The sequence below is a fragment of the Salmo salar genome, chromosome ssa12, assembly GCF_905237065.1.
Source record: "Salmo salar chromosome ssa12, Ssal_v3.1, whole genome shotgun sequence".
Lineage (NCBI taxonomy): Eukaryota > Metazoa > Chordata > Actinopteri > Salmoniformes > Salmonidae > Salmo > Salmo salar.
Window position 1 is genome coordinate 21,073,463 of NC_059453.1, and position 27,789 is coordinate 21,101,251.

The 27,789-nt window shown below is 44.6% G+C and overlaps 1 protein-coding gene across 1 annotated transcript in view; it reads right to left on the reverse strand.

Moving 5' to 3' along the window:
* Window positions 1–27,789, reverse strand: part of LOC106592565 (voltage-dependent P/Q-type calcium channel subunit alpha-1A) — a 284,893-nt gene that overhangs the window by 236,296 nt on the left and 20,808 nt on the right. The window contains exon 2 of the mRNA XM_045692074.1: window positions 20,384–20,791. Coding sequence (XP_045548030.1) covers window positions 20,384–20,787 — 404 coding nt within the window. The 5' untranslated portion in view covers window positions 20,788–20,791. The remainder of the gene's footprint in view (window positions 1–20,383; window positions 20,792–27,789) is intronic.

A 27,789-nucleotide genomic window follows, 5' to 3' on the forward strand; every position in this document is an offset into this window, starting at 1 on the left:
TATCTATGTACTCTGGTTATGACTGTGTCTCCCTCTGCCATATGGACTATATCTATGTACTCTGGTTATGAATGTGTCTCCCTCTGCCATATGGACTATATCTATGTACTCTGGTTATGAATGTGTCTCCCTCTGCCATATGGACTATATCTATGTACTCTGGTTATGACTGTGTCTCCCTCTGCCATATGGACTATATCTATGTACTCTAGTTATGACTGTGTCTCCCTCTGCCATATGGACTATATCTATGTACTCTAGTTATGACTGTGTCTCCCTCTGCCATATGGACTATATCTATGTACTCTGGTTATGAATGTGTCTCCCTCTGCCATATGGACTAGATCTATGTACTCTGGTTATGAATGTGTCTCCCTCTGCCATATGGACTATATCTATGTACTCTGGTTATGAATGTGTCTCCCTCTGCCATATGGACTATATCTATGTACTCTAGTTATGACTGTGTCTCCCTCTGCCATATGGACTATATCTATGTACTCTGGTTATGACTGTGTCTCCCTCTGCCATATGGACTATATCTATGTACTCTGGTTATGACTGTGTCTCCCTCTGCCATATGGACTATATCTATGTACTCTGGTTATGAATGTGTCTCCCTCTGCCATATGGACTATATCTATGTACTCTGGTTATGAATGTGTCTCCCTCTGCCATATGGACTATATCTATGTACTCTGGTTATGACTGTGTCTCCCTCTGCCATATGGACTATATCTATGTACTCTGGTTATGAATGTGTCTCCCTCTGCCATATGGACTATATCTATGTACTCTGGTTATGAATGTGTCTCCCTCTGCCATATGGACTATATCTATGTACTCTGGTTATGAATGTGTCTCCCTCTGCCATATGGACTATATCTATGTACTCTGGTTATGAATGTGTCTCCCTCTGCCATATGGACTATATCTATGCACTCTGGTTATGAATGTGTCTCCCTCTGCCATATGGACTATATCTATGTACTCTAGTTATGACTGTGTCTCCCTCTGCCATATGGACTATATCTATGTACTCTGGTTATGAATGTGTCTCCCTCTGCCATATGGACTATATCTATGTACTCTGGTTATGAATGTGTCTCCCTCTGCCATATGGACTATATCTATGTACTCTAGTTATGAATGTGTCTCCCTCTGCCATATGGACTATATCTATGTACTCTGGTTATGAATGTGTCTCCCTCTGCCATATGGACTATATCTATGTACTCTGGTTATGAATGTGTCTCCCTCTGCCATATGGACTATATCTATGTACTCTGGTTATGAATGTGTCTCCCTCTGCCATATGGACTATATCTATGCAGGTTGGATGAGGTGTGCATTGTCGACCACGCCCCCTGACTTTGAGAATCTCCGAAGCGTCATGCATCCAGCCACACCCATCTCATTAGGGGTGGTGGATAAGAGACATTATGTCAGACTCATTTGCATTTGACCCACATTAAAAGTATGTAATGGTAAGTTGAGAAGACAATCAGAAATACTGTTAGAATGTTTTTCATTGACTGCCATAGCCCCAGATAAACAAGTCAATATTGACTGTTAATTACATCTTTCTGTTTTCACATGGTTGGCTTCACGAGAAGTTTCAGATATGAAAGTGGGGTCGTGGGCCAAAAAAGTTAGGGAACCCCTGCCTTATAGTATACTAGGGATGATCCCATTTAGTCGACTGGTCGATTGTTTGGTTGATGGGCTGTTGGGTCAATCAAGATTTCTTTAGTCGAGCAGTAGCAAAAAAGAAAGACTAGGAGACTAGAAAATTAATCCATGCTTTTGTTACTTCTAGGCTGGACTACTGCAATGCTCTACTTTCCGGCTACCCGGATAAAGCACTAAATAAACTTCAGTTAGTGCTAAATACGGCTGCTAGAATCCTGACTAGAACCAAAAAATTTGATCATATTACTCCAGTGTTAGCCTCCCTACACTGGCTTCCTGTTAAGGCAAGGGCTGATTTCAAGGTTTTACTGCTAACCTACAAAGCATTACATGGGCTTGCTCCTACCTATCTTTCCGATTTGGTCCTGCCGTACATACCTACACGTACGCTACGGTCACAAGACGCAGGCCTCCTAATTGTCCCTAGAATTTCTAAGCAAACGGCTGGAGGTAGGGCTTTCTCCTATAGAGCTCCATTTTTATGGAATGGTCTGCCTACCAATGTGAGAGACGCAGACTCAGTCTCAACCTTTAAGTCTTTACTGAAGACTTATCTCTTCAGTAGGTCCTATGATTAAGTATAGTCTGGCCCAGGAGTGTGAAGGTGAACGGAAAGGCTGGAGCAACGAACCGCCCTTGCTGTCTCTGCCTTGCCGGTTCCCCTCTTTCCACTGGGATTCTCTGCCTCTAACCCTTTTACAGAGGCTGAGTCACTGGCCTACTGGTGTTCTTCCATGCCGTCCATGGGAGGGGTGCGTCACTTGAGTGGGTTGAGTCACTGACGTGGTCTTCCTGTCTGGGTTGGCGCCCCCCCCTTGGGTTGTGCCATGGCGGAGATCGTTGTGGGCTATACTCGGCCTTGTCTTAGGACGGTAAGTTGGTGGTTGGAGACATCCCTCTAGTGGTGTGGGGGCTGTGCTTTGGCAAAGTGGGTGGGGTTATATCCTGCCTGTTTGGCCCTGTCCGGGGTATCATCGGATGGGGCCACAGTGTCTTCTGATCCCTCCTGTCTCAGCCTCCAGTATTTATGCTGCAGTAGTTTATGTGTCGGGGGGCTAGGGTCAGTCTGTTACATCTGGAGTATTTCTCTTGTCTTATCCGGTGTCCTGTGTGTATTTAAATATGCTCTCTCTAATTCTCTCTTTCTCTCTTTCTGTCTTTCTCTCGGAGGACCTGAGCCCTAGGACCATGCCTCAGGACTACCTGGTATGATGACTCCTTGCTGTCCCCAGTCCACCTGGCCGTGCTGCTGCTCCAGTTTCAACTGTTCTGCCTGCGGCTATGGAACCCTGACCTGTTCACCGGACGTGCTTGTTGCACCCTCGACAACTACTATGATTATTATTATTTGACCATGCTGGTCATTTATGAACATTTTAACATTTTGACCATGTTCTGTTTTAATATCCACCCTGCACAGCCAGAAGAGGACTGGCCACCCCTCATAGCCTGGTTCCTCTCTAGGTTTCTTCCTAGGTTTTTGGCCTTTCTAGGGAGTTTTTCCTAGGGAGTTTTTCCTAGCCACCGTGCTTCTTTCACATGCTTTGCTTGCTGTTTGGGGTTTTAGGCTGGGTTTCTGTACAGCACTTTGAGAATATCAGCTGATGTACGAAGGGCTATATAAAAATAAATTTGATTTGAAAAATAAATTTGATTTAGAAAACAGTCCTTGCCTTAATTGCCTAAGAAAAGTGAGGAGCAAGGAAACCCCAATTGAATTAGGTCTATAATCAATAGCCTAACTGTTAAATGTGCCTGGCTTTATAAATCATCCATATATATGTACAGAAATAAGGCAGATCCTTCTTCTGTTGCCTGTTTGAGTGTTTTTATAATAGTCTACTGATTCCGTGAGCACCAAGCCTCACACAACCACAACATGTCGGATAAACAATTTTACAAATTGGGCTGTTTGTAATCTTTGCTGTGCTGTATAAAGGCTTTAGACTTTGTGTGTGTATGTCTATCAGTGTGTGTGTGTGTGTGCCTTCCTAGCCGCTTCTCCCTCAGGGCAGAATTAGGGATCCAGGCTAGGCGCCAGTAGCGTTGGTTGACACACACACACACACACACACACACACACACACACACACACACACACACACACACACACACAAACCCTACTCCCCCTTACACACACACACACACACCTCCCCCCTACACACACACACACACACAAAGCCTACTCCCCCTCACACACACACACACACACCCTACTCCCCCCTACGCACATACACACACCCACCCCCTACTCCCCCCTACACACACACCCTACTCCCCCTACTCACCCACCCCCTACTCCCCCTACACACACACACAAACCCTACTCCCCACTACACACACACCCACCCCCTACTCCCCCTACACACACACACACACACACACACACACACACACACACACACACACACACACACACACACACACACACCCCTACTCCCTACACACCCACACCCCCTACTCCCCCTACACACACACCCTCTACTCCCTACACACCCACCCCCTACTCCCCCTACACACACACACACACACACACCCTACTCCCCCCTACACAAACACACTACTATAGGGTTTGTTTTGGTAGTGGTTGCACTGCAGATCTTGACAGGCATGTAATCTATTTACAGTCATCTATATATTTGTGGATGTTAAATGTATGGAGAGTCTACTGATTATGTGTGGGTGCTTGTGTGTGTGCCTGTGTGTAAGTGAATGGTAGTGTTTGATTGCATGCTTGTGTGTGTGTGTGTGTGTGTGTGTGTGTGTGTGTGTGTGTGTGTGTGTGTGTGTGTGTGTGTGTGTGTGTGTGTGTGTGTGTGTGTGTGTGTGTGTACGTGTGTGTTAGGGCTGTGATGTGACGGTAATTCATTAATCATGTAACTGACGGTTATGGATGAAGACCGTCATGAACATAAAAAAAAAAAAATCAAAACCAGGCCTAGATTCATTTTAGAATTTATTATAATGTTTTATTAACTTTATTTAAATGTTGTATGAACTTTATTTTAATGTAGATAAAGTTGACCTAACAGTGGGTGTGGTTACTAATGATCATAAGCCATTGTTTCACTAATTTAGTCTGTCTATTAAACGTTGTACATCTCCTCTTTCCAACGGTGTTGTGATGCTGGAGCAGCTAATGCCTAGATGTGTGGGGGTGTACGTTGGGTCAAATGGACAATGCGCCAGTCCTCTCCAACCTGGCATGGTAGAATTTGATATGGAATCTTTTCTTAATTTATAGGCTGATCAGGCCTAGTCCTGGCCGATATGCCTCCCTAGGTGAGACAAAAAATTTTGCCGCCCTCAAGTTTTGGTTTATTTCATACCATCATTTACACGTTCCATGTGAGTAATGAGAATGGGTCTGGTTTCTCTGTCCTGTTAATGGTGACGGAGGGCGCATGCCTGATCACGCATAGAAATACCTGGTCGGCTTCTCGTAAATGTCAAATGTTGGTGAGTGCCCAGCTCGTTTTTTAATTCCCATCACACAGTAAGTCAGTCTTTTTTTTTTTGTCTTTTTTTTAACGACCATTCAAATTATAATAAATAGTTCCTTGCAGTATTTGAAAAATCTTTCCAACACTCCCCCACTCGATTATCAGCGTTGCTGATAAAGGCTGTTTCGTGTATTTGTTTCTAATTTAATGAATTGTCAATTTCATCTTCATACTATAGCGTAGCTGCCCCTTCATACTTTACTTGTCAATTAATTATCTTGTAGCCTACGTTCGGAAAGGCCTAGGTTTTGTAATATGTTTTGAGAAAAATAAAAAGATTTGCTTGTGTCTGAAATACGCTGGTGGCATAAATTGACGGCTGCTTTTACAGGTGTGTGAGTTCGCTGATTCTCTCTGTATACCTATATGTGTATTTAGAAAGTTTCCTAAAGTAGCCTGTCTGGACGTCATCTCTTTAATAAGAATCAAACGCTCCTGTTATGATTTAATCTGTAAAATGCCTATTTTCAGGAGTTTGGGCGACATTATTTCTCTCATTACGACGTCCTCTATTTGAAGAACATATGCCAATGCCATTGAATGACTGCAGTAGCAGGATTTGTGACGTTATGCGAATATTTCGGGGAAGGTGAGAGAGAACCCATCAGACTTTGTTTGAATGGTGTTGTGTGTCGTGATAGGATCTGTTAAAAAAAAAATGATTTGCAGAAAAGCCAACAGACAAGGACAAGGTAGGCATATCTTTATTTTGACTCCGTTAATGTTGTCAATACGGAAATGCGACAGATTCCCTCCAACCTGGCATTTCTTAATTTGTTGATTAATATCTAAGTAATGCCATGATAATAAAGTGGAATGGCTTGTTTCGGGAAGTTTATTATAAATAACTGGTACTGAAAAGTGTTATATAAACAAAAAGTATCTGTGTGTACATGCCTGTTTTAAATCTGAGCGAATATTAGGTTGTTTAAATATCTATGTATATTATGAGTAGTGACCTTGTGTACAGTAGTGTGTGGGCGAGGTGTGTGTGTGTTTCTCGACAATTTGGAGAGCTCTTACTCGGTAACAGCTGCTCAGAGCCGACAGGGAGAGGTGGAGAGAGATAAAATAACTAAGAACATAAATGTATACATGACAATTAAACACTACTAGAACCCTTTGGATTCTCTAATTACATTGAATGAACTGCAGGACAAAATACAAACCCACCAACCCAAAAAGGCCTGATGATGTCCTCAATGAAATGATAAAATATACAGACCACAAATTCAAGTTGGCTATACTCAAAGTTTTCAATATTATCCTCAGCTCTGGCATCTTACCCAATATCTGATCACAAAAATGGAGACAAATTTGGCCCAAACAATTAACGTGGAATCTGTGTGCTCGGGAAAATCTTCTGCAGTATCAGAAGATTCCAGCATTTCCTCAGTGAAAACAATGTCCTGAGCAAAGGTCAAATTGGGTTCTTACCAAAATACAGACAACATATTCACCCTGCACACCCTAATTGACAAACAAACAAAACAAAGGCAAAGTCTTCTCATGCTTTGTTGATTTCAAAAAAGCTTTCGACTCAATTTGACATGATAGTCTACTATACAAATTGGTGGAAAGTGGTGTTGGAGGGAAAACATATGACATTATAAAATCCCTGTACACAAACAACAAGTGTGCAGTTAAAATTGGCAAAAAAAACATTTCTTTCCACAGGGCCGTGGGGTGAGACAGGGATGCAACTTAAGTCCCACCCTCTTCAACATGTATATCAACAAATTGGAGAGGGCACTTGAACAGTCTGCAGCACCCTGCCTCACCCTACTCGAATCTGAAGTCAAATGTCTACTGTTTGCTGATGATCTGGTGCTTCTGTCCCCAACCAAGGAGGGCCTACAGCAGCACCTAGATCTTCTGCACAGATTCTGCCAGACCTGGGCCCTGACAGTAAATCTCAGTAAGACAAAAAAAAATTGTGTTCCAAAAAAGGTCCAGTTGCCAGGACCACAAATACAAATTCCATCTAGACACCGTTGCCCTAGAACACACAAAAAAACGATCCATACCTCGGCCTAAACATCAGAGCCACAGGTAACTTCCACAAAGCTGTGAACGATCTGAGAGACAAGGCAAGAAGGGCCTTCTACGCCATCAAAAATAACATAAAATTCAACATACCAATTAGGATCTGGCTAAAAATACTTGAATCAGTTATAGAACCCATTTCCCTTTATGGAAATGCGGCAGAGCAGAATTAGGCCGATACCCGCTAATTATTAAAATCCAGAAAAGAGACGTTAAATTCTACAAACCAAATTTTATTAGTCGAGGTAATTGAGGTCATTTGTACATGTAGGTTGAGTTAAAGTGACTGCATAGATAATAAACAGAGAGTAGCAGCAGCGTAAATGTTCAGTAGCACAGAGAACAGTCTGACACCAACTGGTATAGAGGTCCTGGATGGCAGGAAGCTTGTCCCCAGTGATGTACTGGGCCTTACACACTACCCTCTGATGGTGCAGCTGTATCACCTTTTTTTTTTGGACCACCTAAAAGGAAGCGATTTCCAAACCTTCCACAACAAAGCCATCACCTACAGAGAGATGAACCTGGAGAAGAGTCCCCTAAGCAAGCTGGTCCTGTTGCTCTGTTCACAAAAAGACCCCACAGAGCCCCAGGACAGCAACACAATTACACCCAACCATATATCATGAAAAAACTAAAATATAATTACTTAACAAATTGGAAAGAATCAACAACAAAACACAGAGAAAACTAGAATGTTATTTGGCCCTGAACAGAGAGTACACAGTGTAAAAATACCTGACCACTGGGACTGACCCAAACTTAAGGAAAGCTTTGACTATGTACAGACTCAGTGAGCATAGCCTTGCTATTGAGAAAGGCCGCCGTAGGCAGACATGGCTCTCAAGAGAAGACAGGCTATGTGCACACTGCCCACACGATGAGGTGGAAACTGAGCTGCACTTCCTAACCTCCTGCCAAATGTATGACCATATTAGAGACACATATTTCCCTCAGATTACACAGACCCACAAAGAATTAGAAAACAAATCCAATTTTGATAAACTCCCATATCTATTCGGTGAAATACCACAGTGTGCAATCACAGCAGCAAGATCTGTGACCTGTTGCCACAAGAAAAGGGCAACCAGTGAAGAACAATCACTATTGTAAATACAACCTATATTTATTTTCCCTTTTGTACTTTAACTATTTGCACATCATTACAACACCGTATATAGACATATGACATCTAAAATGTCTTTATTCTTTTGGAGCTTTTGAGTGTAATGTTTACTGTTAATTTTGTATTGTTAGTTTCACTTTTGTTTCTTATCTATTTCACTTGCTTTGGCAATGTAAACATATGTTTCCCCATGCCAATAAAGCACCTAAAATGGAAATTGAATTGAAAGAGAGAGAGAGAGGAGATTGACAGAACAGGGTGAAATACTGCACTGAGGTAACTGTGGAGACTTCTCTCAGACTCATGGTTGGTGACTAAGCAGCGAAACACACATTCCTTTTCTCTTACTTCTTTAGATTGTCAGAGGCTGTACCTCTGTACCCCCTAAAGCGCAGTGACACAACCAGGCACCAGCGCATCCACCCACCAACACACCATCAGCACCCCTCATAGATGAAGAGAGGGGGTGGAGTGAGAGAGAGAGAGAGAGAGAGAGAGAGAGAGAGAGAGAGAGAGAGAGAGAAGCAGAGTGAATAGCTATTGAGTGAGAGAGAGCTTGTCCTTGGGCTCTGTTCACAAACAGAACTTCAGGACAGCACCACAATTAGACCCAACCAAATCATGAGAAAACAAAAATATATAAACTGAGAACTAGAATGCTATTTGGCCCTAAACAGAGAGTACACATTGGCAGAATACATGACCACTGGGACTGACCCAAAATTAAGGAAAGCTTTGACAATGTACAGACTAAAAGAGGCCGCCAAAGGCACACCTGGCTCTCGAAAGATGACCGGCTATGTGGCCACTGCCCACAAACTGAGCTGTACTTCCTAACCTCCTGCCAAATGTATGACCACATTAGAGACAATATTTCCCACAAATCACACAGACCCACAAAGAATTAGAAAACAAATCAAACATTGATAAATTCCTATATCTGCAAGGTGAAATACTGCAGTGTGCAGTTACAGCAGCACGATGTGTGGCCCGTTGTCATGAGAAAAGGGAAACCAGTGGAGAAGAAATACCATTGTAAATACAACCTGTTTATTTATTTTCCCTTTTATACTTCAACTACTATTGTTACAACACTGTACATAGCCAATAATATAACTTTTGAAATGTCTATATTCTAGTTAAAACTTTTGTGAGTGTAATGTTTACTAATGTTTCCATTGTTTATTTCCCTTTTGTTTATTGTCTATTCCATTGACAAAGTAAACATATGTTTGCCATGCCAACAAAGCCTTTTGAATTGAGAGAGAGAGAGAGAGAGAAACCAAAGGCTTATGTTGAAGGCAACTACAGTATATACCTCAGAGGTGGGAGGGGGAGAAGAGAGGCCTGCTATTTTCACCCAAATGTCACTACCTAAAACCACTAATAGCAAAACCAACTACATTTCTATGTCACTATGCATGGGGGTAAGGTTTTGTGCATCCCAAATGATATCCTATTCCCTATGTGCACATTGGTACTGGTCAAAGGTAGTGCGCTAAACAGGAAATAGGGTGCCCTTTGGTACGGAGCAGTTCACTTTTATGCTAACATTAGTCTAAATAGGTGTCACGGTTGTCGTCGGGAAAGGAGGACCAAAATGCAGCAGGTATGTGGTTGCTCATCTTGAACTTTTATTAAACTCAAAATGAACACCAAAATAACAAAACCAACTCACGATCAACGAACAGTCTTCTCAGGCTCACACACGCTAGACAAGAAACATAGAAATACATGAATATGACACAGTGCCCAAAAACCCCGGAATACATCAATCAAATGCCCTTCTACAACAACCACCACCCCGAACCACATAAAACAAATACCCTCTGCCACGTCCTGACCAAACTACAATAACAATTAACCCTTATACTGGTCAGGACGTGACAATAGGTCATGATAAATGTCTAAATTAATTGTGAACCAGAGCGTCAAGTCAGCTTGGAATGACAGCGAACCCCGACATAACACTGACTCAGTAAGTACTGCAGTTTCTGTCATGTTCATTAGGGCACAATGTTTAAAGCCGTTTTGCAACAGAAAAAGGCAATGAGTTGGATAAGTCCAGGTAATCACTCCCTGTTTCTGTTTTCTTTCCGTTCGGTGCTGATTGAACATGACCCATGTTTAATTGAATTGGACACCTAATAGCTGCACAGAGCTTTCAGTCAACCATTGTAGTCCACTCAGCATCCAATAGTGGTCCCACTCTCAATGTCCAGTAGGACAGTCAGCCATTGAAACTGGTCTCCCACTCTCCACTTCCAACACTACAACTGGCAAAATCCGCATGTTTTGCTCTACACCCCGAATTATATGAAATTGGTTCGGCTGTTGAGCCAAAATGGCTATGTTTAATTATAACTGATTTGCAGGTAAGGACCATCACAGATCCGAATTCAACTGCTGCAGTAGAGAAAGCGAGAGAACCCTGACATAACACTGGCTGAGTAACTACTGCAGTGTTGGGTTGTGACTCGTGTTCATTAGGACACAATGTTTTTAAAAGTTTTGCAACGGAAAAAGACAGTATTTCTTATTGGGTAAGTCCAGGTAATCACTCCCTGTTTCAGTCTGTTTTCTTTCCGTTCGGTGCTGATTGAACATGACCCATGGTTAATTAAATAGAGCACCTAATAGCTGCACAGAGCTTTCAGTCAACCATTGCAGTCCACTCAGAATCCATTAGTGTCCCACTGCCAATGTCCAGGCAGTCAGACATTAAAATCGGTTCTGCTTTTCAGCCAAAATGACATCTCTCCAGGCACCCATGAAAGAAACGTATATACCACCCATGAAAGAAACGTATATACCACCCATGAAAGAAACGTATGTACCACCCATGAAAGAAACGTATGTACCACCCATGAAAGAAACGTATGTACCACCCATGAAAGAAACGTATGTACCACCCATGCAAAACTGCATCTTGAAAAATAGTTTTAATCAGGGAACATCAGTCACTAACTGCCATCACTTGATCACCTTGATTGAATGAACCACTCAATATCCATTAGTGTCCCAGTCTCCACTTCCAACACTGCAACTGGCTCAATCACCATGTTGTTGCTGAACACCCTGAATTATACAGTATGAAACTGGTTCGGCTGCTGAGCCAAAATGACATCCATCCGGACACCCAGAAAAGAAACGTCATATTCCATGCAACACTGCATCTTCCAAAAACGTAATGTTTAACTGACATGTTTCAGACCCCATCAACCAGTGTGAAGCTCACCACTCAGTATCTATTATTCTCCCTGTGAAACTGTGAAATCCCAATGTTTAGGTGAGCACCCTGACGACTATGAAACTGGCTCTAGTGTAGTGTTTTTGGATCCAAAATGTCCACCGTTCCATGTGTCCTCCCAGGAGCGCTGTGGCTCAGTGCAGAGCCCAGGGGACTGTGCAGTCGCTGGAGTGAATAAGCCACCCCAGTGACCCACAGTAGCAGCTGGAGCCTAGCATCACCCAACCTGGCCAATGGACAGAGCACACACACACTCAGAGACAGAGAGACAGAGAGAGAGAACAGTAGAGTAGAGGAAGAGGAGAACAAGGGAGGAGAGCGAGAGAGAGGTGAATGAGTACACACACAGAGAGAGATGGGAAGAGAGTGAGACAGAACAGAGGGGGAGAGAGATGGGAAGAGAGACAGAACAGAGGGGGAGAGAGATGGGAAGAGAGAGACAGAACAGAGGGGGAGAGAGATGGAAGAGAGAGAGAACAGAGGGGGAGAGAGATGGGAAGAGAGAGAGAACAGAGGGGGAGAGAGATGGGAAGAGAGAGAGACAGAACAAAGGGGGAGAGAGATGGGAAGAGAGAGAGAACAGAGGGGGAGAGAGATGGGAAGAGAGAGAGAACAGAGGGGGAGAGAGATGGGAAGAGAGAGAGAACAGAGGGGGAGAGAGACGGGAAGAGAGACAGAACAGAGGGGGAGAGAGATGGGAAGAGAGACAGAACAGAGGGGGAGAGAGATGGGAAGAGAGACAGAACAGAGGGGGAGAGAGATGGGAAGAGAGAGAGACAGAACAGAGGGGAGAGAGATGGAAGAGAGAGAGAACAGAGGGGGAGAGAGATGGGAAGAGAGAGAGAACAGAGGGGGAGAGAGATGGGAAGAGAGAGAGAACAGAGGGGGAGAGAGATGGGAAGAGAGAGAGAACAGAGGGGGAGAGAGATGGGAAGAGAGAGAGAACAGAGGGGGAGAGAGATGGGAAGAGAGAGAGAACAGAGGGGGAGAGAGATGGGAAGAGAGAGAGAACAGAGGGGGAGAGAGATGGGAAGAGAGAGAGACAGAACAGAGGGGGAGAGAGATGGAAGAGAGAGAGAACAGAGGGGGAGAGAGATGGGAAGAGAGAGAGAACAGAGGGGGAGAGAGATGGGAAGAGAGAGAGAACAGAGGGGGAGAGAGATGGGAAGAGAGAGAGAACAGAGGGGGAGAGAGATGGGAAGAGAGAGAGAACAGAGGGGGAGAGAGATGGGAAGAGAGAGAGAACAGAGGGGGAGAGAGATGGGAAGAGAGAGAGAACAGAGGGGGAGAGAGATAAAGAAGAGGGGCAGTAGAAGAGGCTGAGGGCTCAGATGTGTCCAATAAGGACAACATTGATAGCTAAAAGAGAAAGGTACAAACTGAGCTTGTCCCAGTAGGTAACAATGATCATTCATGTGTTCTGTTCGAAGAACTTTGATCCCATTTGGCCATATTTGTTAGTGAGAGAGAGGCGGAGGGAGAGCGAGAAGAGGAGAAGAGAGGAGAGGAATAGAGAACGACAGATGGGGGAGAGAGAGAGGGGTGAATGACTGAGTCAGTGAGATCAATCAGTGAGAGAATAAATTGAGAGAGAGAGAGAGATATGAAAAAGGGGAAGGAGGAGACCAGGAGTGGGGAACAGATGCAGTTGGGTGAGAAGGGACAACCTGAGCTGGCTTGTCCCAGTAGGGAGGATGATTCATACACACACACAAGGCCGGACACACTCACACCGTTTGAAGTCGTTAGATCTCATTTAGACATAACGGACTGTGAGAGAATGAGACATATGAGACAGACAGACAGACTGACAGACAGACAGTGAGTCAGTGAGGGAGAGAACAAATTCAGTGTGCATGCAGGAGAGAAAGAGAGCTAGGAGACAGAGAGACAGAGAGAGACAGAGAGAGAGACAGAGAGAGACAGAGAGAGAGAGACAGAGAGAGACAGAGAGAGAGACAGAGAGAGACAGAGAGAGACAGAGGGCCTGAGCAGGGCATCTTCCGCTCTCTCTACCTGTCAAAACTAATACCTCTCATGAAGCCAACGGAGCTGTATATGTCAGGCCCAGTGTGTGTGTGTGTCAGGCCCAGAGCCCCAGACTGGTAAATGGGTCAGGGTCTTCCTGTGCTGCCTGTCTATCTGTCTGCCCGTTTGTCAAAACAACACTAGAAATTCACCCCTAAGGCCCCTAATAGCTAGCAGCTAGTGACTGACTGTCTAGGGTCTGGCTGTCCTCATGGACTAGACAGCAGCACACAGAAACATTGATTCTAGAGTTACAACTCATTGTTGAGAGTGAACATAGAGGCAGTGTTCCACAGTTGTTCTACCTGTACACTGGGTCTGCACCGGTGTGCACTACAGTAGTAGACCTACCTACTGACTGACTGGGGCCTGGGTCAGGATGAACTAGACAGCAGCACAGTACAGACAGTTACAACTCAGACTCAAGGGCATTCTGTGAGTCCCAAATGGCTCCCTATTCCCTATATAGTGCACTTCTTTTGCCCAGAGCCCTAAGGCTACAGTAGAGCAAATGACAGACTGGCAGACTGGTCTGATGGACTAGACAGCAGCACAGTACAGCAGTCAGTTATTGTACAGTTGGAAGTGTCTGGCTCAAGGGCATTGTTTAGGGAGAACATGGAAGCAGTGTTGCACAGTTCTAACACCCATCTGTGTATTGTGGCAGGCAGAGAGGTGTGATGAGGGGTGCGTGATGAGGTGTGTGATGAGGGGTGTGATGAGAGGTGTGTGATGAGGGGTGTGATGAGGGGTGTGATGAGGGGTGTGATGAGGGGTGTGATGAGAGGTGTGATGAGAGGAGTGATGAGAGGTGTGATATGAGGTGTGTGATGAGGTGTGTGATGAGGTGTGTGATGAGGAGTGTGATGAGGGGTGTGATGAGAGTTGTGTGATGAGAGGTGTGATGAGAGGTGTGATATGAGGAGTGTGATGAGGGGTGTGATGAGGAGTGTGATGAGGGGTGTGATGAGAGGTGTGATGAGAGGTGTGATGAGGTGCTAATGTACTTGGGTAAGGGGAGGAACAGCCATGCGTGAGGTAGCTCATATTTTGACATGAGGACCATGGGGTTATTAGGAGTCTGGCTGCACTTGTATATCAGCTACTGGTGGACGGACAGACGGATAGACTGACTGACTGTTTGGGATGACTGGTTGGGATGACTGACTGACTGACTGACTGGTTGGGATGACTGACTGACTGACTGGTTGGGATGACTGACTGACTGACTGGTTGGGATGACTGACTGACTGACTGACTGACTGACTGGTCGGGACGACTGACTGACTGACCGACTGGTCGGGACGACTGACTGACTGACCGACTGGTCGGGATGACTGACTGACTGACTAGTCGGGATGACTGACTGGTCGGGATGACTGACTGACTAGTCGGGATGACTGACTGACTGACTAGTCGGGATGACTGACTGACTAGTCGGGATGACTGACTGACTAGTCGGGATGACTGACTGACTGACTAGTCGGGATGACTGACTGACTGACTAGTCGGGATGACTGACTGACTGACTGACTGACTGGTTGGGATGACTGACTGACTGACTGGTTGGAATGACTGACTGACTGACTGGTTGGAATGACTGACTGACTGACTGGTTGGAATGACTGACTGACTGACTGGTTGGAATGACTGACTGACTGACTGGTTGGAATGACTGACTGACTGACTGGTTGGAATGACTGACTGACTGACTCGTCGGAATGACTGACTGACTGACTGACTCGTCGGGATGACTGACTGACTGACTCGTCGGGATGACTGACTGACTGACTAGTCGGGATGACTGACTGACTGACTAGTCGGGATGACTGACTGACTGACTGACTAGTCGGGATGACTGACTGACTGACTGACTAGTCGGGATGACTGACTGACTAACTGGTTGAGATGACTGACTGACTAACTGGTTGAGATGACTGACTGACTAACTGGTTGAGATGACTGACTGACTAACTGGTTGAGATGACTGACTGACTAACTGGTTGAGATGACTGACTGACTAACTGGTTGAGATGACTGACTGACTAACTGGTTGAGATGACTGACTGACTAACTGGTTGAGATGACTGACTGACTAACTGGTTGAGATGACTGACTGACAAACTGGTTGAGATGACTGACTGGTTGAGATAGACTAGAAAACAGTAGTCAGTCAGTCCTGCTACAGTTAAAAGTCTCAGGCTCCAGGGAATTGTGTTTCAGCTGTCCCATCTTCCATCTGAGTGGTATGTCTGTCACATAGGTCTGATATCAATAGGGGTCTGCTCTGCTCTTAAATGCTAGTAAAACTAAATGCATGCTCTTCAACCGATCGCTGCCTGCACCCGCCCGCTCAACTAGCATCACTACTCTGGACGGTTCTGACTTAGAATATGTGGACAACTACAAATACCTAGGTGTCTGGTTAGACTGTAAACTCTCCTTCCAGACTCACATTAAGCATCTCCAATCCAAAGTTAAATCTAGAATCGGCTTAGCCGCCTTCACTCATGCTGCCAAACATACCCTCGTAAAACTGACCATCCTACCGATCCTCGACTTCGGGGATGTCATTTACAAAATAGCCTCCAACACCACTCAGCAAACTGGATGCAGTCTATCACAGTGCCATCCGTTTTGTCACCAAAGCACCATATACCACCACCACTGTGACCTGTATGCCCTCGTCGGCTGGCCCTCCCTACATATTCGTCACCAGACCCACTGGCTCCAGGTCATCTATAAGTCTTTGCTAGGTAAAGCTCTGCCTTATCTCAGCTCACTGGTCACCATAGCAACACCCACCCGTAGCACGCGTTCCAGCAGGTATATCTCACTGATCATCCCCAAAGCCAACACCTACTTTGGTCGCCTTTCCTTCCAGTTCTCTGCAGCCAATGACTGGAACGAATTGCAAAATTACTGAAGTTGGAGACTTATATCTCCCTCACTAACTTTAAGCATCAGTTATCTGAGCAGCTTACCGATCGCTGCAGCTGTACACAGTCCACCTGTAAATTGCCCTTCCAACTACCTACCTCATCCCCATATTGTTTTATTTACTTTTTTTTGCTCTTTTGCACACCAGTATTTCTACTTGCACATCATTATCTGCACATTATTACTCCAGTGTTAATTTGCTAAATTGTAATTACTTCGCTACTATGGCCTATTTATTGCCTTACCTCCTTACTCCATTTGCACACACTGTATATAGATTTTCTATTGTGTTATTGACTGTACTTTTGTTTATCCCATGTGTAACTCTGTGTTGTTTTTTGTCGCACTGCTTTGCTTTATCTTGGCCAGGTTGTAGTTGTAAATGAGAACTTGTTCTCAACTGGCCTACCTGGTTAAATAAAGGTGAAATGAAAAAAATGGGTGGGAAAGGGTGTGAGAGTGTGTGTGTGTGTATTATAGTACAATGTATCTCAGTGATGGTGTCTGCCTATTGCAGTGATGATTATGTATAATGTATGATTCCAGAACACTTCTACCAGAACAATCCTAGATCATCTCTCTGCATCAATACCAGTAGGCTAAATGTGTCACTCGTTCCAACACTTCCAACCAAATGATACTCCCACTGCGTCTGGCATGGGGTACAGTCTACAGCCCTCAAATTTAAATATGGATCTGGAAGCCAGATCCACTGTTATTTCTCTTCTCCAACCAGGGACTGATTTAGACCTGGGACAACAGGTGTGTGCTAATAATGATCAGGTAGAACAGAAAAGTAGCAGTAGTCTGGACCTCGTATTGTCAGACCTGAAAAGCCCTGGTCTACAGTAACCACCCCACATCATTTTCTTTAATCACTAAACCAAGGAGCTAGTTGTATCACTCAGGCATGTAACTACTGTCAGAACAGAAATGACAAGATTCTGTTATAATGCTGTTATTGAATCAAATGGTTGTTAGAACGCTCATCTGTGTGTGTTCTACTGAGGATGGGCCTCTGGGAGATTTACCATGTCTTTTGGGTGATAAGACCTAAAGAGAGACCGCATTCCAGAGCATGAGTTAATGTTTCTGTTCTATAAGGGAGAGATGACTCCAGTGGCAGACCCTGGTCTCTACACTAGAGGTCGGCCGATTAATCGGAATGGCCGATTAATTCGGGCCGATTTCAAGTTTCCATAACAATCGGTAATCTGTATTTTTGGACACCGATTTGTCGATTTATTTTTTACACCTTTATTTAACAAGGCAAGTCAGTTAAGAACACATCCTTATTTTCAATGATGGCCTAGGAACGGTGGGTTAACTGCCTTGTTCAGGGGCAGAACGACAGATTTTTACCTTGTCAGCTCGGGGATTCAATCTTGCAACCTTACGGTTAACTAGCCCAACGCTCTAAACACCTGCTTTACATTGCACTCCACGAGGAGCCTGCCTGTTACGCGAATGCAGTAAGAAGCCAAGGTAAGTTGCTAGCTAGCATTAAACTTATCTTATAAAAAAATAATCAATCAATTAATCAATCATAACCACTAGTTAACTACACATGGTTGATGATATTACTAGTTTATCTAGCCTGTCCTGCGTTGCATATAATCGATGCGGTGCGCATTCACGAAAAAGGACTGTCATTGCTCCAAAGTGTAACCTTGGACCATAAACATCAATGTCTTTCTTAAAATCAATACACAAGTATATATTTTTAAACCTGCATATTTAGCTAAAAGAAATCCAGGTTAGCAGGCAATATTAACCAGGTGAAATTGTGTCACTTCTCTTGCATTCATTGCACGCAGAGTCAGGGTATATGCAACAGTTTGGGCCGTCTGGCTTGTTGCGAACTAATTTGCCAGAATTTTACGTAATTATGACATAACATTGAAGGTTGTGCAATGTAACAGCAATATTTAGACTTAGGGATGCCACCCGTTAGATAAAATACGGAACGGTTCCGTATTTCACTGAAAGAAAAAACGTTTTGTTTTCGAGATGATAGTTTCCGGATTCGACCATATTAATGACCTAAGGCTCGTATTTCTGTGTGTTTATTATATTATAATTAAGTCTATGATTTGATAGAGCAGTCTGACTGAGCGGTGGTAGGCACCAGCAGGCTCGTAAGCATTCATTCAAACAGCACTTTCGTGCGTTTTGCCAGCAGGTCTTCGCAATGCTTCAAGCATTACGCTGTTTATGACTTCAAGCCTATCAACTCCCAAGATTAGGCTGGTGTAACCGATGTGAAATGGCTAGCTAGTTAGCTGGGTGCGCGCTAATAGCATTTCCAACGTCACTCGCTCTGAGACTTGGAGTAGTTGTTCCCCTTGCTCTACATGAGTAACGCTGCTTCGAGGGTGGCTGTTGTCGATGTGTTCCTGGTTTGAGCCCAGGTAGGAGCGAGGAGAGGGACGGAAGCTATACTGTTACACTGGCAATACTAAAGTGCCTATAAGAACATCCAATAGTCAAAGGTATATGAAATACAAATCGTATAGAGAGAAATAGTCCTATAATTCCTATAATAACTACAACCTAAAACTTCTTACCTGGGAATATTGAAGACTCATGTTAAAAGGAACCACCAGCTTTTATATGTCCTCATGTTCTGAGCAAGGCACTTAAATGTTAGCTTTCTTACATGGCACATATTGCACTTTTACTTTCTTCTCCAACACTTTGTTTTTGCATTATTTAAACCAAATTGAACATGTTTCATTATTTATTTGAGGTTAAATTGATTTTATTGATGTATTAGATTAAGTTAAAATAAGTGTTCTTTCAGAATTGTTGTAATATGTCATTATTACAAATACACGTGAAAAAAATAATAATAATAATAAATCGGCCGATTAATCGGTATCGGCGGGTTTGGCCCTCCAATAATCGGTACCGGCGTTGAAAAATCATAATCGGTCGACTTCTACTCTACACAATGACATACTGTCTGCTGTGATTTAGAAGTATCTTTCATACTAATCTTAACCTTGTGACCCATTCCATACATCTGTTGTTTGTCATGTAGGTTGAAAGGGGTGTATCTTAGCTATAAAAGACATTTGTACTTTTGTCTCTGGGCTCTCAACGAATCATCTGAGGGTGATTTGTCGACCAGCCATCATTATCGTAGAGCACTCAATCGATTCACTTTATATGTGTGTTGTATTGACCTGCTCCCTTATTAATAAGTGAATAAAGATTTAGTTTAAGTATAACTGACTTGTGTGATAAGATTGTCTCTCCTCATTTGGTAGTAAAGAAATTAACCACTGCACTACACAAAACTCTCCACCAGTTCATTTAGTGTCTTAATTGATACTCAGTGACAATAATGAATAGTCAATCCCACTCCTTGCGTCAATAAATCATTTTCATAAAACACAACTTAAATTGGTGTCAGAAGTAGGATTTAGCTATAATCATTCTGACTCCAACTTAGGTCTACTTTGTGTGTTGTGTTTTCCAACGTTTCTCAGTCAGTAACACTCCGTCCCTAGTCCCTATACTCAATCAGTAACCCTCCCTCCCTAGTCCCTACACTCAGTCAGTAACACTCCCTCCCTAGTCCCTACACTCAGTCAGTAACACTCCCTCCCTAGTCCCTACACTCAGTCAGTAACACTCCCTCCCTAGTCCCTACACTCAGTCAGTAACACTCCCTCCCTAGTCCCTACACTCAGGCAGTAATAATAATAATAATAATAATACTCACCCCCATTCCTTACATTAATACTTAGTAATACACAGCAATACTCATTAATACTCAGTAATAATACTCACTCCCACTCCTTGCGTCTGGCCTGTGGCGTGCTCTGCAGCTTGTGTGACTGGTGAGCCTTAATCACATCCCTGTGATCCACCAGTCCCCCTCGCCGCCTCACAGGGGGCGCTAACAGGTCGCCATCTGCCGCCACCAGAGCCAGTGACCCCCCAGGACCCCTCCCTGCCTTGCTGCGCCCACTGAGAAACGGGGCATCCCGGCATTTGTCGACCCGCACGTCATAGACTGCGTGGTAGTAGGTGGGGTTGGCACAGACGCTGGACCCGCTGGTGGGCGGTGGGTGGCATCGGAGTGGGCGATGGTTTTGGGAGGTGGGTGGCATACTGTCAGCTGGCCACAAGGCCGGCGCTGGTACTCTTCTCTCCACGATGACGGAGCCATCTGCATACAGCGGGGACAGCATAGAGCTAGACGGGGGAGAGAGAGAGAGAGATGGGGAGGGAGGACATGGGGAGAGAAGAGAGGGGGTTTAAAAAATAGGAGGTGTAGGGTAAGAGGGGGAGTAGAAGGACAGATAATATATATATTGGGTGAAGGGGAGCAGGAGGAAGAGGGAGGAAGAGGGGGTGAGAGAGTGGGGGATATGGGGGTGAGAGAGTGGGGGATATGAAGGTGAGAGATATGAACGAGGGGGAGGTAGAAGGATAGGTAGCCGAGAGGAGATGTGGAAAAAGAGGGTGTGGGGAAGGTGAAAGATAATGAGAGGGGGATAGAAAGGAGAAAGATATGGAGAGAGAAAGGGGGATAGAAAGGAGAAAGATATGGAGAGATGTGAAAGGGTAGAGTAGGGGGATAGAAAGGAGAAAGATATGGAGAGATGTGAAAGGGTAGAGTAGAAGGACAGAACAAATATGGATGTGAGAAAGGGCAGGTTAGGATATGAGAGAGAGAGAGAGAGAGAGAGAGGAGAGAGAGAAGAGAAGAGAGAGAGAAGAGAAGAGAGAGAGAGAGAGAGGGGGGGGGAGGGCAACAAGGCCAGTGGGGAGAGGAAAATGGGGATTATGAAGGGATGGAGTCAGAAGATGAATAGGGGTTCAAAAGGACAAGAGGGGTGAAAATGGGATGAAAAGGTAGAGGACAAACAACAATGGAATGTATGGAAACAAGAGAAAGAAAGAGAGAAAGTAAGAGGGAGAGAAAAAAAAACTTAATTAAACCAGTAGATATTAGAACACAGCAGCAAGTAATTGAAATCAACACGGGTTGTGTGTCTGTGTGTGTTTGTACCTGTGTGTTCATTCCTGTGCATGTGTGTGTGTGTGTGTGTGTGTGTGTGTGTGTGTGTGTGTGTGTGTGCGTGTGTGTGTGTATAATGTGTGGTAGTGCATTTTCCCCCACAATGAGCTGCTGAGGGAGCGTTACACATTAGTTCTTCCTGACATAGTGTATTAGAGTAAACTAATTCATACAGACAAGTGAGCACACACACACAGAGAAAGAGAGAAGGCAGAGTGCTACAGTAAGGAGTTTGTGGGCTTATTGTGTGTGTGTGTTTGTGTGCGCGCGTCATATGCCGCAGGCCCTGATAACACAGGTCTGGTTGTATTAAAAAGATGAGGGGGATTCAGGGCAAGGACAATCTAGGGCCCTGACAAGGAGACCCAGGAGTCACACAGGGAGAGGGGGATGGAGAGAGAGAGAGACAGAACAGCACTCTCTCTCTCTGTGTGTGAATTAAAGAAGAATGTGCTCAACTGGAAAAATAGAGAACTTCTGACTTCTTTAACAGCACTACAGCAGCACTTCTAAAGCTGATACACACACACACACAGAAACACACACACACACACTTGCTTTCCCTGTTTCTACTCCAACACTTACTTCTGACACTTTGTATAACAGCTCTCTGACTAGTGAAGTACACTCCTCTATGAATTAAAGCCAAAAAAACATGTTCCATCCTGTAGTCAGCATACTGAATGGAACCCTATCCCCTGTATAGTGCACTGTTTTTCACCATGGTCCTATGGGCCCTGTTGTAAAGCAGTGCACTACAGAGAACAGGCTGCCATTTGAGATGCAGACTGATAAATATGTTGAGCAAAGCCTTCAGCACTACCAAGACAATGAACGATAGAACTGACTCATTTAAAGAGAGAGAACAAGATCATTTGAATTTGAGAGAAAGAGCGAGGGAGAGAGAGCCTGCCTTGCCTGCCTGCCTGCCTGCCTGCCTGCCTGCCTGCCTGCCTCCCTCCCTCCCTCCCTCCCTCCCTCCCTCCCTCTCTGTGTATGCACATACAAGTGCACATGCGGGAACTCTTCCGTCTTTGTCGCATTAGTGTGTGTGTGCGCACGTGTGTCTTTCGCAGCATCATCAGTGTATTACGTATTCATAGCACAATGCCCCCAAAACCAAAACGGCCATCATTTATTTACAACAACAAGACTCTTCATTATTCAGGCTGGCCCAGGCCAAACACCAGGTAGGTGGAGAGCATCTTTAAGTAGGACGATACCAGTAGAGTCTGATTCACACCAGTAGAGTCTGATTCACACCAGTAGAGTCTGATTCACACCAGTAGAGTCTGATTCACACCAGTAGAGTCTGATTCACACCAGTAGAGTCTGATTCACACCAGTAGAGTCTGATTCACACCAGTAGAGTCTGATTCACACCAGTAGAGTCTGATTCACACCAGTAGAGTCTGATTCACACCAGTAGAGTCTGATTCACACCAGTAGAGTCTGATTCATACCAGTAGAGTCTGATTCATACCAGTAGAGTCTGATTCACACCAGTAGAGTCTGATTCACACCAGTAGAGTCTGATTCACACCAGTAGAGTCTAATTCATACCAGTAGAGTCTGATTCACACCAGTAGAGTCTGATTCACACCAGTAGAGTCTGATTCATACCAGTAGAGTCTGATTCATACCAGTAGAGTCTGATTCACACCAGTAGAGTCTGATTCACACCAGTAGAGTCTGATTCACACCAGTAGAGTCTGATTCACACCAGTAGAGTCTGATTCATACCAGTAGAGTCTGATTCACACCAGTAGAGTCTGATTCACACCAGTAGAGTCTGATTCACACCAGTAGAGTCTGATTCATACCAGTAGAGTCTGATTCACACCAGTAGAGTCTGATTCACACCAGTAGAGTCTGATTCACACCAGTAGAGTCTGATTCACACCAGTAGAGTCTGATTCACACCAGTAGAGTCTGATTCACACCAGTAGAGTCTGATTCATACCAGTAGAGTCTGATTCACACCAGTAGAGTCTGATTCACACCAGTAGAGTCTGATTCACACCAGTAGAGTCTGATTCATACCAGTAGAGTCTGATTCATACCAGTAGAGTCTGATTCATACCAGTAGAGTCTGATTCATACCAGTAGAGTCTGATTCATACCATCAAGTTTGTGTTGCGTTGACCAAGGAGTTTGTGTTGTTGCCTGATTCATCTGAGTGTCTGATTGGTGTCTGATGAGTGTCTGATGAGTGTCTGATAAGGATTTGAGTGTCTGATGAGGATTTGAGTGTCTGACGAGGGTCTGTGTGTCTGACGAGGGTCTGATGAGTGTCTGATTGTGGTTTTCTGTGCAGTTTATCTGGTAAGAAAGACGTCCCTCGTCAAAACAGGGCCGACAGCCTCTGGGCTCAGGAAGGAAGCCACTGAAGAGAGCATTGTTAGTAAAAGTCACTACTTTAATTAAGTTGGTGTCTGGCTCTATGTTGACTGTTTCATGAGGGTGTCTGATGAGCAGTAGCTAATTACTGTCTAATTACAGCTGACCTGAGGTAAGTCGTTCAAAAGCATGTAGGCTTAGAAACCCTCCTGTAGGTTTTCACTCCAACCCTAATCTAGTGCACCTGATTCTAATAATTAGCTGGTTTATAAGATTAATCAGGTACGTTACTAGCTGGGGATGGAGTGAAAACCTACAGGAGGATAGCTCTCCAGGAGCAGGGTTGGAGTGGAAACCTACAGGAGGATAGCTCTCCAGGAACAGGGTTGGAGTGGAAACCTACAGGAGGATAGCTCTCCAGGAACAGGGTTGGAGTGGAAACCTACAGGAGGATAGCTCTCCAGGAGCAGGGTTGGAGTGGAAACCTACAGGAGGGTGGCTCTCCAGGGGCAGGGTTGGAGTGGAAACCTACAGGAGGATAGCTCTCCAGGAACAGGGCTGCTGTGGAAACCTACAGGAGGATAGCTCTCCAGGAGCAGGGTTGGAGTGGAAACCTACAGGAGGATGGCTCTCCAGGAACAGGGTTGGAGTGGAAACCTACAGGAGGGTAGCTCTCCAGGAACAGGGTTGGAGTGAAACCTACAGGAGGGTAGCTCTCCAGGAACAGGGTTGGAGTGAAAACCTACAGGAGGGTAGCTCTCCAGGAACAGGGTTGGAGTGGAAACCTACAGGAGGGTAGCTCTCCAGGAACAGGGTTGGAGTGAAAACCTACAGGAGGGTAGCTCTCCAGGAACATGGTTGGAGAGACCTGTTTTAGGCCGACCAAAACAAGAGCTCAGGACTGAAGGAGGATGCTGGTGACTCAGGAGAGTCATCTTTAAACATCACTGCTTTAACTAGGTTTGGTCTGTGTTGACTAATTTGAGTGTTTGATTTCTTTTGCAGTAGAACTATAGGGATGTGATTCAGGGGTTTTTATTGGTCGGGTCTCAAAGGGCTCTGTGTGACTCAACAACGATCAGCAGGTCAATTGGCCAGAGACTTCATACTAATTCAGAGATCATTTTTCGACTCGTTTTGATGAGTTTATTATTATTTATTTTTCAGTCGTGTGAGTCAGTCAGTGTATGTTGTTCAGCCAACCCATCTAGCCCTCTGTGTGTGTGCGCCGTGAGGTGAGTCTGCCACTGTCTGAGAGGAGAGCTATCTACTCCTCACATAATACTGTACATCCATCCATTACAACACACTGCTGGTAGAGTGCATCACTGCTCTGCTGCCCCCTCTCTCTCGCTCTCTCTCCTGGTGTCTCTCAGAGTTAACATTCACTTTGGTTTCTCCCTACATCACCCTGAATGTACGCCCCAAATGGCACCCTATTCCCTATATAGTGCACTACTTTTGACCAGGACCACATATAGTGAATTGGGTGCTATTTGGGACACAACCTGACACTCTGACACTCTGACTCACTCTTTCTCTCCCTCTCTCTCTACAGATGCCGTATCTTAATTTGATCATCCTGTTGTTGCAGGAAATGCAAACTTGTAGTGTATTCAGGGTTTAAAAAGGCTTCTAAAGTTTGTAATTCCCACGTTAATATTTCAGAATTGATTTGCCCTAACAAAAAAAAATGATCAACCCCTACAAAAAATGTCCATTAATTATATATCACATTTCCTGTAAGTGCAGGATTCTTTTCCTGTTGTACGAAACTGGCTCAAATTAAGAGCCTACATCTGTATTTCTATCTTGCTCTCTGTATCCCTTTCTCTCTACCTGGCTTTTTGTATCATCTCTCGCTCTCTCCCTCTATTTCTATCATGTTCTCTGTATCTGTCTCTCTACGTGTCTATAATTTCTCTCTTTCTCATGCCTACAAATACATTCTATCTCTGCTCCCTCTCTCTTTCAAATCTTCTCCAAACACATACTCTCTCACTCAAACCCACTCCGTCTCTCTCTCACTGTTCCCCTCTACACACTCTGCCTGCTACACACACACACTCCGTCTCTCTTTCTCTCACTCTTCCCCTAACACAAATAATGTCTCGCTCCCCTACTGTAGGTTCACTCCAACCCTGTTCCTGGAGAGCTACCTCTGTCTTCCAGTCTCTCTTTCTTCCTCTCTCTCCAACCCCGTCCTTCTATCAGCCTGAGAAAAAGACAGAAGATAGAGAAGAGAGGAAGACAAGAGACCAGAGAAATCTGCAGGCCATCAACCACACTAATGATGATTAACTCAATAGTTTCTCTTTTTTTAATCGTTCTCTCCATCCCATTCCCAAACTACTCCTCCATGTTTTCCCCTCTCTCCATCCCTCTCTTTTATTTGTCAGACTTACTGTAAAATGTATGTCTCATCTAAAATGGGGGTCACGAGCGGAGAGTCACTCCCTAAATAATACAAATCTGTCTGGTAAGTGTGTGTGTGTGTGTGTGTGTGTGTGTGTGTGTGTGTCTAGCCTTGTGCATTTACTTCATTGGAGTGGAGGTTGCAATACCCAGGGTGCGACCCAAATGGCACCCTATTCCCCATAGAGCTCTGGTCAAAAGTAGTACACTATATAGGGAATAGGGTGCCATTTGGGACAAAGAGGCATAAATAATGTGAATAGAATCTGGGTGGAAAACTTGTAAAGATGAAATCGTGATGATGGGAAGTGTGTGTGTGTGTGTGTGTGTGTGTGTGGGAGAGGGGGGTTTTAGGTCTAGGACTGCTTTCCTTGCACAATGGAGCACAGCACAGTGTGAGTGTGTCAGCAATATATGTGCGAGCGCCTAAGCTATGATTCTTTATTGATGTTACTTGTTAAAGCCACTTCAGTGTAGATGAGGAGAGGAGACAGGTTAAAGAAGGATTTTGAAGCCTTGAGATTTATTGATGTTACTTGTTAAAGCCACTTCAGTGTAGATGAGGAGAGGAGACAGGTTAAAGAAGGATTTTGAAGCCTTGAGATTTATTGATGTTACTTGTTAAAGCCACTTCAGTGTAGATGAGGAGAGGAGACAGGTTAAAGAAGGATTTTGAAGCCTTGAGATTTATTGATGTTACTTGTTAAAGCCACTTCAGTGTAGATGAGGAGAGGAGACAGGTTAAAGAAGGATTTTGAAGCCTTGAGATCTGGATTGTGTGTGTGTGTACCATTCACAGGGTGAAGTGTCTTTGAACGGGGTATGCTAGCTGGTGTCAGGCGCACTGGTTTGTGTCAAGAACGATCTATTACTCCCTCCCTCTACCTCCCCCTATCTATTACTCCCTCCCTCTACCTCCCCCTATCTATTACTCCCTCCTCTAACTCCCCCTATCTATTACTCCCTCCCTCTACCTCCCCCTATCTATTACTCCCTCCCTCTACCTCCCCCTATCTATTACTCCCCCCCTATCTATTACTCCCTCCCCCTATCTATTACTCCCTCCCTCTACCTCCCCCTATCTATTACTCCCTCCCTCTACCTCCCCCTATCTATTACTCCCTCCCCCTACCTCCCCCTATCTATTACTCCCTCCCTCTACCTCCCCCTATCTATTACTCCCTCCCTCTACCTCCCCCTATCTATTACTCCCTCCCTCTACCTCCCCCTATCTATTACTCCCTCCCTCTACCTCCCCCTATCTATTACTCCCTCCCTCTACCTCCCCCTATCTATTACTCCCTCCCTCTACCTCCCTCTATCTATTACTCCCTCCCTCTACCTCCCTCTATCTATTACTCCCTCCCTCTACCTCCCTCTATCTATTACTCCCTCCCCCTATCTATTACTCCCT